This window comes from Rattus norvegicus, chromosome 9, assembly GCF_021556685.1.
Source record: "Rattus norvegicus strain SHRSP/BbbUtx chromosome 9, alternate assembly SHRSP_T2T, whole genome shotgun sequence".
NCBI classification, from domain to species: Eukaryota; Metazoa; Chordata; class Mammalia; order Rodentia; family Muridae; genus Rattus; species Rattus norvegicus.
In genome coordinates this window covers 81841597-81855804 of record NC_141542.1, presented here as the reverse complement: position 1 = coordinate 81855804, position 14208 = coordinate 81841597, and the positions used below count along the sequence as shown (strand labels likewise).

The 14208-nt window shown below is 40.7% G+C and overlaps 1 protein-coding gene across 18 annotated transcripts in view; it reads right to left on the bottom strand.

Annotated features, from left to right (window-relative positions):
* Positions 1–5813: 5813 nt before the first annotated feature.
* The window catches only part of Pikfyve (phosphoinositide kinase, FYVE-type zinc finger containing), a 94106-nt gene continuing 85711 nt past the window's right edge, over positions 5814–14208 (bottom strand). For all 18 annotated transcript variants that reach the window (NM_001427277.1, XM_087566252.1, XM_087566261.1 and 15 more), the window contains 7 exon segments: positions 5814–8910; positions 9429–9503; positions 9880–10141; positions 10756–10884; positions 11580–11683; positions 12724–12900; positions 13543–13602. In NM_001427277.1, coding sequence (NP_001414206.1) covers positions 8795–8910; positions 9429–9503; positions 9880–10141; positions 10756–10884; positions 11580–11683; positions 12724–12900; positions 13543–13602 — 923 coding nt within the window. In that variant the 3' untranslated portion in view covers positions 5814–8794.

Here is a 14208-nt window from a genome sequence, read left to right as displayed (position 1 = left end):
ACCTAAAACTTTGTAAGCAGACATAAGCCAGGAAGTCACTTTATCCCACTCAAGTCCACCAATAAATGAAACCTTTGATAGTTTCTGCAAGGTAGTACAGGCCTAATAATTAAACACAACGCTATATTCCTAACTTCTGCAGAAAATACTTTACAAACAGTTTATCCAGACAATCAGTCTGGTCATGTTGGAAAAAGAAAGTTTCCTCTTCCAACTTGGATTTGAGTGCTCTAGGGTCTGCGAATTGGTGTGAGATAAAAGCTCATTGCCAGGGAAGGAGGGAGTGACCTACAAGGATGGCTCCTTGAAGAGCTTGCAGGTTTCGATACCAGCTAAGGCCTCAGAGGGCAAGCAGAGGCATTTCCGGTCTGGCTTGTTTTCAAACCCTTTAGAATCTAACAGTTATAATCAGCCAGTCATTTCCCTGTGAGGAGATCTCTGAGCAGTTTGTAAAAGCACAAACTTACACAGCTCTGCTTTGAGTTCCTACTGTGGCTGCTTCACATATTTACAGTTTAAGGTAATTCCATGATTTCTTGGTGGGTGGCTCACCCCTTTGTTTTCTCTACTTAAAGTACCACATTGAAGCCCTTCACAAGAGCTGGGCCGCTTGCTATGAAGAGACTTGAGCTAGAAGTTCGGAGAGAAGAAACCAGCACAAGTCAAAAAGGAAGGCCTAAAACATACTGCAAGCCAACCCCAATTAACTTTTTCCCTTTATAAGAACTGCCATGGTCACACTGCCTCTTCACAGCCATAAAACCTAAGACAGAAGCCCAGCAGATATTTGTACAGGGAGACTGAAACTAGGTCAGGTTCGGCTCGACATTAGTTAGGATGGCCAGGGTTTGGTTTTGTTGATGCAAACTTCATTCATGAAGGTGAGAACATCATAGGATTAGACGAAGAGTAAAATAGGACAAGACAGTAATATTCAGCCCGTCTTTCTACAAATGAAAAAAGATGTTTGTTAAAATTTCTAGGTTAAAGAATTTTCCAGGGGAGAAAAAAAAAAGAGGTTATAAAGAAAGAAAGATGGAGAAAAGGCTGTAGACTTGTTATCTTGGACAAAGTTGCCTGGTTCATGGTGACCAGGATGAATCCAAAGGGCCCATTACTTCAGTAACAGTGCGTATCTTCTAAAAGCTCTGATGTAACCTACTCGGCTGGCCAAAAGGCACAAGACCTTTGTCAGCTGATGAAAGCCTTGTCCTCTACACCTGTACAAGAATGGCATTTTTCAGCTTTCTTTTTTTTAATAGACTTTTGTTATTTAAATAAGGAACTTGGTCATTTGTTAGCTCCCCGCCCCCACTTCTATTTATTTCTTCTTTTTTACACTCCAGATTTTATTCCCCTCCCAATCTACCCTCTGACTGTTCCACATCCCATACCTTCTCCCTGCCTCCCTGCCTACACAAGGATGCCCCTACCCCCGTCCTATCAGGCCTCTAAACTCCCTGGGGCCTCCAGTCTCTTGAGGGTTAGGTGCATCTTCTCTGACTGAACCCAGACCTGGGAGTCCTCTGCTGTATATGTGTTGGAGGCCTCATATCAGCTGCTGTATGCTGCCTGGTTGGTGGCCCAGTGTCTGAGAGATCTCAGGAGTCCAGGTTATTTGAGACTGCTGGTCCTCCTACAGGGTTGCCCTCCTTCTCAGCTTCCTCCAGCTTTTCCCTAACTCAACCAGAGGGGTCAGCAGCTTCTGTCCGTTGGTTGGGTGCACACATCTGCGTCTGACTCTTTCAGCTGCTTGTTCCATCTTTTGGAGGGCAGTCACGGTAGGACCCTTGTTGTGAGCACTCCATAGCCTCAGTAAATAGTGTCAGACCTTTGGGGCCTCCCCTTCACCTGGACGCCACTTTGGGCCTATAGCAGGACCTCCTTTTCCTCAGGCTCCTCTCCATTTCCATCCCTGCAGTTCTATCAGACAGGTACGATTCTGGGTCAGAGTTTTGACTGTGGGATAGCAACCCTATCCCTCACTTGATGCCCTGTCTTTCTGCTAGAGGTGGGCTCTTCAAGTTCCCTCTCCCCACTGTAGGGTGTTTCATCTAAGGTCCCTCTCTTTGATTCCTGAGGGTCTCTCACCTCCCAGGTCTCTGATACATTCTGGGTGGTCCCCCAAGCCCCGACCTCCACAGGTTGCCTGTTTCTACTCTTTCTGCTGGCCCTCAGGGCTTCAGTCCTTTTCCCCAACCTAATACCAGATCATGTTCTCCTCTCCCCCAACCCTAGCCCCAACCCCTTTCCCTCCCCTGTACCTCTGTCCCTCCCCCCTTGTGGTTGCTTTCTTTTCCCTCCCAAGTGGAACTAAGGCATCCTCACTTAGGCCCTTCAGCTTGTTGAACTTTTTCAGTTCTGTGGACTGTATCTTTGGTATTCTGTGCTTTTTCTTTAGCTAATATCCACCTATTAGGAAGAATATACCATGCATGTCCTTTTGGGTCTGAGTTACTTCACTCAGGATGGTATTTTCTAGTTCCATCCATTTGCCTGCAAAACTCAGGATGTCCTCATTCTCAATAGCTAAATCATATTCCATTGTGTACATGAACCACATTTTCTGTATCCATTCTTGTCGTGGGCATCTGGGTTGTTTCCAGCTCCTGACTATCACAAAAAAGGCAACTATGAACATACTGGAACATGTGCCCCTGTGGCATGGTGGGGCATCTTTTTGCCCAAGAGTGGTATAGCTGGGTCTTCAGGTAGATCTATTTCCAATTTTCTGAGGAAGCTCAGATTGATTTCCAGAGTGGTTGTACCAGTTTGCAATCCCACCAGTAATGCAAAACTGTTTCTCTTTCTCTACATCCTCACCAACATGTGTTGTCACCTGAGGTCAAATTTGAGCTTAGCCATTCTGACTAGTGTAAGGTGGAATCTTAGGGTCCTTTTGATGTGCATTTCTCTGATCGCTAAGGACTTTGAACATTTCTTTAGGTGCTTCTCAGCCATTCAAGATTCCTCTGTTGTGAATTCTTGGTTCAGTTCTGTACCCCAATTTTTGATTGGGTTGTTTTGGTTTTTCGGTGATTAGCTTCTTGAGTTCTTTGTATATTTTGGATATTAGCCCTCTATCAGATGTGGAGTTAGTAAAGATTTTTTTTCCCAATCTGTAGGATGCCAATTTGTCCTATTGACTATGTCCTTTGCCTTACAGAAGCTTTCCAGTTTCATGAGGTCCCATTTACCAATTCTTGATCTTAGAGTGTGAGCCACTGGAGTTCTGCCAATGAGTTTTCATATATTCCTGAGTGCATTAAATCATTTACTTAAATCCCCATAATATTCACTATCTAATACAGAAATCAAGAGCTTTGACATGCCAGCAAGCATAAGTCAAAATACGTCAAAATTATTTCAAAGGGGTCTGTTTTAGTCAAGAGTTCTCTGACAGAACCAAAAAGGGTATTATACTAGATGGTATTATACTAGATATTATAAAATTTGAGACGCTTACTGGTAGTGTGTCATGCTAGCCTAACAATGGCTGTCAACCAACAGACTGGTCTTCACTATGTACCAGGATCTCCAAGAAGCAGGCACTAAAGACAGTGGGGGAATGGATTGCCAGCAGAGTGAGGGCAAGCAGGTAAAGAGAGCCTCCTCCTTCCATGTCCTTTATATAGGCGGTCACCAAGTGTGGCCCAGATTAAAGGTGGATCTTCCTACCTCAAAAGACCTAAATTAAAAGTGGGTCTTTCCATTTCAAATGATTTAAGAAAGAGCAAATCCCTCACAGGTGCCCCACTTGCTTGTATTTAAGTTAATGCAGGTGTGGCCTGGTTGAGAATCAACAGTAGCTATCACAGCGTCAGCCCATGTCTCCTATTTGGGGTATTTACACGTTTAAAAGGGTCTACACAATTCCTGCAACTTAAGTTCAGAGTTCTCCTCTACACATGCATACAATGAGATCCTAGGAAATTCTGCAGAAGTGGGGTTTTCTCTTCTTCCACCATGGGGTGTGTGTGTGTGTGTGTGTGTGTGTGTGTGTGTGTGTGTGTGTGTGTGTGTGTGTGATGGAATTCAGGTCTTTCGGGTTTGGGAGCAAGCACTAGTACTCCTGAGCTATCTCTGCTGGCATGCACCTGAATTTCATGTCCTAGGAGGCCTTAACTGGCCTAAGGAGAATTTCTTCTACACTCTTTGCAAGCTGGGAAAAGGTCCCTGGTGGAACCCAACCCTCCTTTATAGAGTTGAGGTATTTTTGAGTCAAAGATCTAAATATTCTGTCAAAAACAAGTTCAAAACAGACTTCAAAAGCCTGCTGGGAGAGGGAGAACCCATTTTCCTCAGCAAGTTAGCTGGTCTATGAGAGGCTACCTGTACTACAGGTGACGATCCCACACACACTCAGGCAACACTGAGCAGACTCAGTAGGTTTAAAAACAGAACACATGGGCTGGAGAGATGGCTCAGCCGTTAAAGGCTAGGCTCACAACCAAAAACAGAACCCATGAACCTGGGAAGAAAGATGTAGGAGGGGAATAGGGAAAGACTGAAGTGGAGGAGAAAAGGGGGTAGATTTGATCAAAGTATGTTATATGCATGTATGAAATTCCCAATAACAAACAGACACATTAGAAATAAAGAAACAAGACTGTAGAACTGATCTACTATATCTTGTCTTCAAATGCTGGAAACCTAGACTTTCAGTACTTAGCAACTACATCACTTTGCAAAGAGATGCTCCCAATACCAACAACAAAATTCCCAAAGCACTAGCTACAACGTCAACTCCATGTCCCCCCAATAGAGTCCAACAGTTGTGATAGCACCCAACCAGTGTGTGGAGTGGACACGAGCTCCCATTCCATCTCCCAGCCCCAAAACTCCATCTAAAACACTATTCTGAATAGAGGATTTATCAGATATTAAGCTGATAACAGCTGTAATAATATAAATGAACCATGGGAAATATGTAAGTGAAACAAGAGAGTCATAAAATCATTCATGTGTGGTAACTTGGGTGATCACGTTCTTACAAATCAGAGGGTCGTTACCCGGGATTTGGGAGATATGAGTGTGCTTCATACCTCTGAATTTTAATTTGAAATTGTTTTAGATGGTAAATTTTGTTCTATGTACCTTACTATAGCATACAATTGCTAGGATAAAATTAAAAATTCCTTAATTTCCTTAAGCATTGGCCTAGGAATTTTATAATTTCTAGCACAAATGACATTGGCTTACTGAAGACTGGAGAACCTACTGTGTCTCTTCCCTACCGTTCACCTCTTCCATCCCACAAGAGTAAAGGAGCTATGACCGCCCTACTTCCCCACACAGCCTAGCCAGAGTAAGGGTGCTATGATTGCCCTACTTCCCCACACAGCCTAGCCGGAGTAAAGGAGCTATGACCGCCCTACTTCCCCACACAGCCTAGCCGGAGGCATCTCCGGGGCACACTCAGTGTGAACCTTTCTACCTAGCCATTCTCTCTCTGCTTTGTCCTCATGAACCTAAGGAAAAGTGAACCTCGTGGCCTACAGATGGGTTTAGCTTCAGTCAGTGCACTATTTGCCCTCACGTTGATGAGAGAAAATAATGAATGATGGAGTCCCATCCACCCACACAATTAGCAGATTCTGTACAGAAAGGGCTTCAGTTCCCTGAATGCTTTATCAAGAAAACAGAACTCTGGAAGAAGGCCTTACAGCCATGGGAACTACTGGTCAAGCAAGACTGAGGGCCAGGCGGTGGCGGCAGCGCACGCCTTTAATCCCAGCACTCAGGATTTAGAGGGAGGAAGGAGGCTCTCTGTGAGTTTGAGGCCAGCTCTCTCAAACAGATCCGAAATCCAGTAGAGTAAGTAAATTCCAGTTTATTGTAGGTCCTCTTTATTTACAGTACAAGTCTCTAAGAAGCTACGGTAGTTATCTTTAAATAACATGTCAATCATATAAAAACAGCTGGAAACAAAGTTAGAGAAATATATACATTATAATACATTAAGTAGGAGGCTACTGTGATTTACAACGTCATTTCCTCTAGTTTAAAACCTGTTGAAAGACATTATGTACATTTTCTTTTACAAAACTGACAAAGCAGCATTAAACAAAACTGCTCGTGATTGTAGTTTCCTTTTTTTCTATAATACACTACACCCATTACAAAAACAACCAAAAAAATAAAATAAAATAAGATAAAGGCATTGCACTAGATGTCTGAATACTGCATAAGTCACTTTGGAGACTGAGTGTCCTGGCAAGACGGCACCAGGCTCACAGCAGCCTTCACACTTGAAGCTCAGCTGACTTGCCACAGGCAGGTCACCTCCTCGGCACTTCCACAGAAGCCCACTGCTAATGGCTAGAGTGCCAAGAGACCATCCACCACACAGCCACCTCAGGCCAATGCTGATATGAATGACCCCATTACTTACACAGACGTCAAAGCTAGAAAACCCCTGCTCGGTCCTTCCCTAGGGAATCCTGAGAATCGGTGAGTACTGAATAGACTACAAAAGGGCTCACCGGCTTTCTGATTTCTTTACTCAGGCAAACAGGAAAAATTCAAATTCTATTTTTTTAAACAAAACTTTGTCATCAAAAAGCTTCATATTTATAAACAAGATTTTTATACACAGCAACATGCTGGCATAATTTTCTCATGTTACTGTCAGTTACTTTGGAATTCATATTATATATAAGTATGAGATTCCTTCCTTATTCATAGCTTTTCAACGTTAATATTCTCTAGGTCATGAAAGGGAGTTAAAGAGGACAACAGCCATTCAATCCGAAGCGCTCAGAACACTACATATACACATGTATGCATCAGTTGCTAAACACAAGCAGCCTGGAGTCACACATTTGTACCACACCAAACAGTTCAATTATGTGTTTCTCCTTCGTTAACACCAGCCAGACATTAATTTTAAAGGAACAACTCAAGCTTTCAAAGCAGTAACTCTTGCTTCAGAAAGTTTAGTCACCAAAGTACCTTAAATTTACTTAACCAATACTTTAAAAAGCAAAATGTCTTCCCACTCAGGAAACAAGAGAAGATGGGCATGCCACGGTACTGTCAGGAGTCACTTCCCGGAGCTCAGCTCAGCAATGCGCTACTGAAACCAAAGAAACAGAAACGGCTTCTATCTCTCCAGAGGGGGTCCTGTAGCCTCATCAGTCGCACAGAAAAATGAACAGAGGCAAACAGACCATTTCAAACCAGACACAAAAGCCTGTGTCCCTGGAAGCACAGAGAGTGTGTTCCACGCCATCTGCACGTCTGCACACGTCTGTACCCCTTTACTGATCTTTACATCAGCTGCACGCGTCCGTGTCTGGTCCATCTTTCCGAGGCACAGATGAAGACTGAAGAGGCCGAGGCCCAGCATCAGGCAGACATGGCCCTTATCTAATCGCACACTCCCCAGGGAACCAATAGCCAGCTACTGCGTCACTGTCTACAGCAAGCCTGCGCGCTGTGCCGACGCAGGTGCAGACTCTCCTCTGTAGCAGCGTCCATCTAGCCCACTGTGAATATTAAGTGCTGAAGTCTGACAAAAAATCTACTCCTTACGACTTTACCAATGTCCAAATATCCTTCACAGAAAAGCCAAGAGAAACACTCGCAGGTTACGGGTAACAGCATTTCCTCACCAGTCAGTCAGGATTCCGGGTCACTTTCAGATGAGACTGCCGACAGTAGGAGTAACTTTACCTCTGAGCATTCATCAGCAGCACTGGTCAGTGTGGTGGGAACTTAAAAATGAGAACTGAGAATGGAAAACGTTTAAATTTTACAAACCCACCTAACTGCTAGTAGTGCTGAAAGATACTTTACAAGTACAAATATAAAAGAACAAAAACAAAAAGAACAAAACCCAACATTTTGAATCTCACTCAGTTTCTCTTTACTGTAAAAAAAAAAGAAAAAAAGAAAAAAATCCTTCATTATTAATTCTTCACTTAGGGCTTCAGTGACTACTTAAGTGTCCTGCTTATTTCGTTTCCCCAAAATGAGAGGGAAATCCAGACTACAACACATATGCAGATAGGTGCTGCTTGGCACATCACACAATGTTTTAAACGAGCTTGTTAAAATGCTCTAAGAAAGGCTTTCAAGCTAAGGGCTAGAGGCTCTTGTCACCTGCAGAGAGGATAGACTGTGACAGCATCAAACACGGGTGCCGAATACAGAATATGGCAGGGTTCCCAATTTAAGTCAGACCCCTAATAAAGCAAGCACCAATCTATTTAACTGGCCATTAATGGAATAAATTAGATTTTTTCCTAAATGTTTCAGATATTGTAAGAACAAACATAAAGTCACTACACAGGAAACATACCCAATCAAGGAGGTATCTGCAAGTGCCTTCTCAGGAAAAAAGTAACAAATGTGATACCAGACAGCCACAGTCTACAGTCAAAATCTACCAGACAGCCACAGTCTACAGACAGTCACAGTCCACCAGTCAGTCTATCAGACGGTGCCTTCTGCTTCAAGCAACTGAGTTAGGAAACATGACAACTCAGTATCTTACTCTGTCTACATACTCATCCCTACTCACAGCCCTTCAAAAAGAACACTGTATTTAACTTTGTACAATTTCCCATTTTACAGGCAGGTAAGAGCGAATATCAGAAGCAAAGTACAATGCAAGGGGCTTTGACCCTGAAGTTATGGAGAGTCTGAAGCCAATGTATAGACAGTCACAGAACTGAGAGTTCTTTGTACTCAGTGGTATATATGACAAACAGGTAAAACACCATATAGTTTGAGTTTCTTCTTCAGATCCACTTTTGTTCACAGTCCTTTTCAAATCTTCCGTGTGACCTCAGCAATTGAGATCCAACCCTGTCCAGTGGTCTGGCACCATCAAGAAATACTTGTCCATTGCTTCACAAAATCTAGTCCTGTATAACTCTGGAGAGACCACGGTTGGCATTTTACCTAAGAGAGGGAAAGACAAAAGGGAGGGATAAAGCTGTTTCAATTGGGCAACTGACTTAACCAAACAAGCTACCCTAAGCCGAAGCACTCTGAAAGGAGGGGAAGAGTTTTTGAAGCTGAGTTATGAGGTAAGGGCTATCTAAACTCAGAAATGAACTAGAGACTCTAGAAGATATCAAGTGTCAGTTAAAGACAACCTTTTATTCAAAACTTATTTTAAAAACTTACTTGGAAAACTTCTGGCATTTAAATCTAGTAGTTCCCCACTTATCTTTATATTAAAGTCATTTTAGAAATGTCAAAGTCAGAGACAGTCACATTGGGTTTGTTTTGTTCTGTGTATACAGAGGGGTCTTATGTACCCAAAGTTAGCCTTGAATTCGTGATGCCCCTATCTAGACTCCTAAGCACTGGGATTACAATACGCCACCATGCCAGGCTACCATGCTTCAGGGTCTTAAATACTCAAGGAATATATGAGAAAAGTGTTAAAAATAAATAAAGCAACATTTTCTCACCTTGTCCTCCTAAAATTCCTGTTGACTTCACAACCATCTCGAGTTTTTTGTCCCATGTAAATGTTCGAATGTAATCTAGGGATAGAGAGAGGGCAACATGAACAGAAACGCTGTGGTAAGCCTAAGCCAGAAGGGCGGCAAGGCCTATTACTACTCAGACAGCGTCCTTACAATGCTGCTCCACGGGCTGTCCCCACACTGATGCTCCATTCTCGCAACTCTGTACAGTGTCTCTTTTTAAAGTAATTACCATTACGTTTTAATTGATATATTTTTAGAAGTGAAGAAAATGAATAGAAAAGACGAGCATGAAAACTTGTTAACTTGAAATTACAAATGAAAACCTACAAAAATATTCAGTGATTATAACATTAAACCAATTCAACAGAATCTTTGAAATTGTACTCTAGTTTTAGTCCTAAGCTGTAAACAGGTACAGTTACTGACTTACCTATGATTCCAACAACCAGCTCATTGCTAGTGTCATCTCGACCAACCAGCAAAGAATAGTCTATAATGAGGTGGCTGGAAAGGAAATGGGCGTCGCTATGGATGGAGGTTCTCAGCACAGATTTGGAATGGGAACGAATATACAGAGGGTTGTCTCGAACCATCTTCAGGAGGTTCTCATCCAGCAGAACCACGTCACAGCTCTCTTTCCCAGTGTCAGTTTTCACATTTCGATTCCTAAGTGAACCCTTCAAATCAAAAACCTAGCAAAACAAAAATTTTTTAGTATTTGTACAAATATGCCACAATGATTATTTGGTGCAATTAAAAGCAAAAAGATTCCTTGTACTTACTGTCAAAATATGTATTTTTTAATTTTATTTCAAAATTTAACTTCTCTAAATCATAAATACAGAGCAATATAGTTATATAATGCATAAAATACATGGTATATGATACATTAAATTCATGGTGATACAATAGTATCATACAAAATAATACACAGGTACTCAAGTTATTAAAAGTTTGGAAATAATCTGTTAATGCAACCAATTTTAAACTACATTAACAAGTTTATCATTGGATTGTCCAACAGTATTAAAGAAAACATAAATACTCTCAGGAACTTAAAATACTAAAACTCTATACATAATCACTTAAGGCAATATAAAGTGAGAACATAAATTTCAGACTATCTGGAAAGTAAGAAATGTTACAAAAGCTTGATGAGCAGGACCGGCTCATCTTCAAACCAGTTAGCCAGATAGTCCTAGTTCATGAAAACGTTATAGCTGCTGGCAGAATATAAGGCATTAAGCACACAGTGTAGCTCAGCCAGTGCTCTCACAGCCAAATGCCTCACAGTCCAGGTTCTCACCTGTGCCATCTTTCTCCCATAGAAAAGATTTTCCATGACAAGGAGATCTAACTTCTTCTCAGTGTTGTTCTGAGAGTTCTTGTAACCAATTCTGTACACACCAAGAATTTTAGCCAAAGCAGTGGGCCTCTACTCAAGAAAAGAGCAAAATAAACTATTACCAAAATAAGATTATCTGTAAGTCACATAATACCTGATTTCTCCATGTAATAGCCAAGAATGATTTTCTACTGATTTACCAGAAATAGGCCTCTGAAACTCATCAATGTCAGGGATTGCAGTTGAATATAATGCATGCCAGTAAAACAGTGGATCCTTAAATTGTACAGTAAAATAGCCCTCCACAGCTGTTCAAATTCAAAAACTTTACCATCATATGGACATTTCCCCCAAATAATTTGCAATAAATTATTACTTGACAACGATTTTTTTAAAAAACCTACATTCATGACTCAGTGACGAGTGGACAAGCATGAGCTGCTCATTGGTTTCTTTTCTAGCTCTCCCATTTATCAACATATGCTTCATATTTTTGTCTCAACAAAAACGTTATTAAATGGGAACCTAATTTCATCTGGTCTCAATATTTTACAGTAATATGTATACCAATCAAAAGCTAATTGCTTGAGGTTTTATAGCCATAAACCTCCAAAGCAGAGGTAGGAAAAATATCTAAAAACTGTGTACTCTATCACATCCCAATAGAGTAAGAGAGAACCCAGGTACATGAGACCTGCTCTTAGCAGAGACAGTTCCTATCAGGACAAACAAGATATAAAAAGCCCAGTACTCTGTGACCACAAACCACCATTTAGGATTTCTACCTTCTGTTGAACAGCATTGGTGATATAATTGAAGTAGTGCGGTGCAAAGTCAAGGAAAGACTGGACTTCCAGACGAGGCATTTGCTTCAAAATAAATCTATCATCTACAAGGAAGAAATCTGACATTATTTATCACAGTACACATTGTCTGTTGTTAAAATGAAGGTGAAATCATTTCAAATACTACAAATCATCTGTTTATTTTCTGTTTCACAGTATTCTTTTAAACCACACAGTTAAAATTTTGATCAGAAAGCAATTCTCAAGTAATGAAAATGCTAGGAACCCTGAGGGTACATGAACAAAATACCTCCTTCTCAAATCTACCCTCAAATTTAAATTCATAGCACGAATTCATTCATTTACTTTTTAAAACTCTCAAAGAAAATGTTGTAACTTCATTTCGATGACTCTTGAAAGTTATTTAAGTTATCAAGCAACAAATGGACACTGTGTTGCGGTCAGTATTCATTTGCAAGTGTACACAAATGTAGTATTCAATCCATATGCAAAGCAGAATGTTAACATAGAAGTGTCACACTGTACTATTTGGCAAGCCTGTGTAGAAAAGAAGCCCGTCTTTCTATGTTCTGGGCAAACACTTCTACTGTTCCCCTTCTCATGTCTGTAAATTGAAATGCCCCACAGGCCCATGCTTTCAGGCCTGTTCCAGCTGGTGATCCTATTGTGGAAAGGTATGGGAGTGAGTGCCAGCTGCTCAACAGAGAAAGATTATACTCACCCCATTCCAGCCTCTCTCTCTGCCTGTCTGTCAGGATGTGAATGACTACCTACCAGAACACGCTCCCGCTGCCAACCACTCAGGGCCAACATGAGCTGAAATAAACCTATCCCCACTTAAGCCGTCTCTGTCAGGTATTTTGATCACAGTGATATGAGCGTAACTAATATAGTTTCTACATGCATCTGGAAAACTCAGAAGAACTAGAAAGAGTTCAGATCATCTGACTAACATCTGACCTTGTATAGTCTTCTAAGATTTTATTACTCTTCTCAGGAGCACAAAGAAACTAGAGAACTTTGTTTGCCAACAGCTAATACATAAGGCCACTTCAAGTGCTTCATGAATTGTCTCAAGGCAAAGGATAACAACTGTTCCGCACTAGTGAGGAAAGAGAATTACCTTCTGTGGCATAGAAAGCAGCTCCTGACTTGCCTCCCCGGGCCTGCCAGGGTGATGAGTGAGAAAGGGAACGAATGAAATCTTCCTCACTGCTGCCCAGAATCACTTCCCGCATCTTATGGAACTCTCCCGCGTAGTACAGTCGACAGTAAAACTTGGCGTTAGCGTCAGAAAATTCTACAAACATATGAAAGAAAAGGAGGAGGAGGAGGAGGAGGAGGAGGAGGAGGAGGAGAAGTTACATAAAGCAGAAAATCTCTTCTTCCCTCTCCAAGCATCAAACACAACCCTTTAGGATTCCCCATGATAACATGTTTCCTAATGAGATAAAGTCCTAGTCTATCTCAACTGTGTTAGGATAAGCGTCACAGTATCAGGAAATATTATCTAACCATTCTTACTTATCTTCAAAGACCTCAATATGAAACTCTGTTCTACTTCTACATTAGCGACTGTATTTTCTTCATTATACTTTAAAGCAGTTCTTAAAATACTGTCTTTTATGAGTATATGTTAGCAAGGATTGAGCCCAGGGTCAAAAATGCTGACAGGTGAGCATTTCATCCTCAGCCCTAAACAAACATCTTAATGCTGCTTGCATAGTTCCAAGCCTCTCAATTACATAGAAGAAAATATTTAAATTTTTAAATTAAAATACAATTTTAATAAATTATAATTTAAATGGTGAAAATTATAGATTAAATAAAACTCAAACACCACCTAATACTCATTAAAAAAAATCAGTACACTTATCTACAATGAAGCTACTTACTTATCTTATTATTCCCTGTCCTTAGACAAATGTTATTGCATACTTACGAAGTTCCACATGGGGATTTGTGAGTTGTTTCTTCTGTGTGTCTCCTCCATCTACTTCATCTAAGGTTTAATATCATTAGCAAAAGCAAAGCATTAGTTATAAGTTCATTTTGTCTTTTTTCCCAATATAGCAACAAAAGTTAGCAAATAGGAAATAAAAATACCCTAATTATTATTATAAAGCACACATAAGACTGACAAATTGTGCAAATGACCACAGTAAAAAATGTATGTTCTTTCCTGGGATTTTAATATTTCAGGCTGGATCATTTTTCTTACATGTAAGTGACTTCTGTGACAGTAATACCGCAAACTAAACTCCAAGAATCTCCATGGCTTCTCTATCCATATTTATGATAATTTTTTCTAGGTACATATATAAAAAATGCTTTTTTGATATATTACAATCTTAGTAGGCATCCTAATATGTAGAAGAACAGACCATCCCCTAAGTTTCACATCTCAAAATCACTTGTTAGGCAACATAGCCCTTCATATCCCTCCAAGGTACACATTAAAGATACCTGTAGTCCAGTGGTAACATACAGATATTAAACAGATATTTTAATTAATAGTAAAACAATTTTCTCAGCTGCTATTATTTTTACTTTGTTTTGCTTTGTTTTGAAGCAGGTTGTTACCATATGACCTAAGCTAGCCATGAAC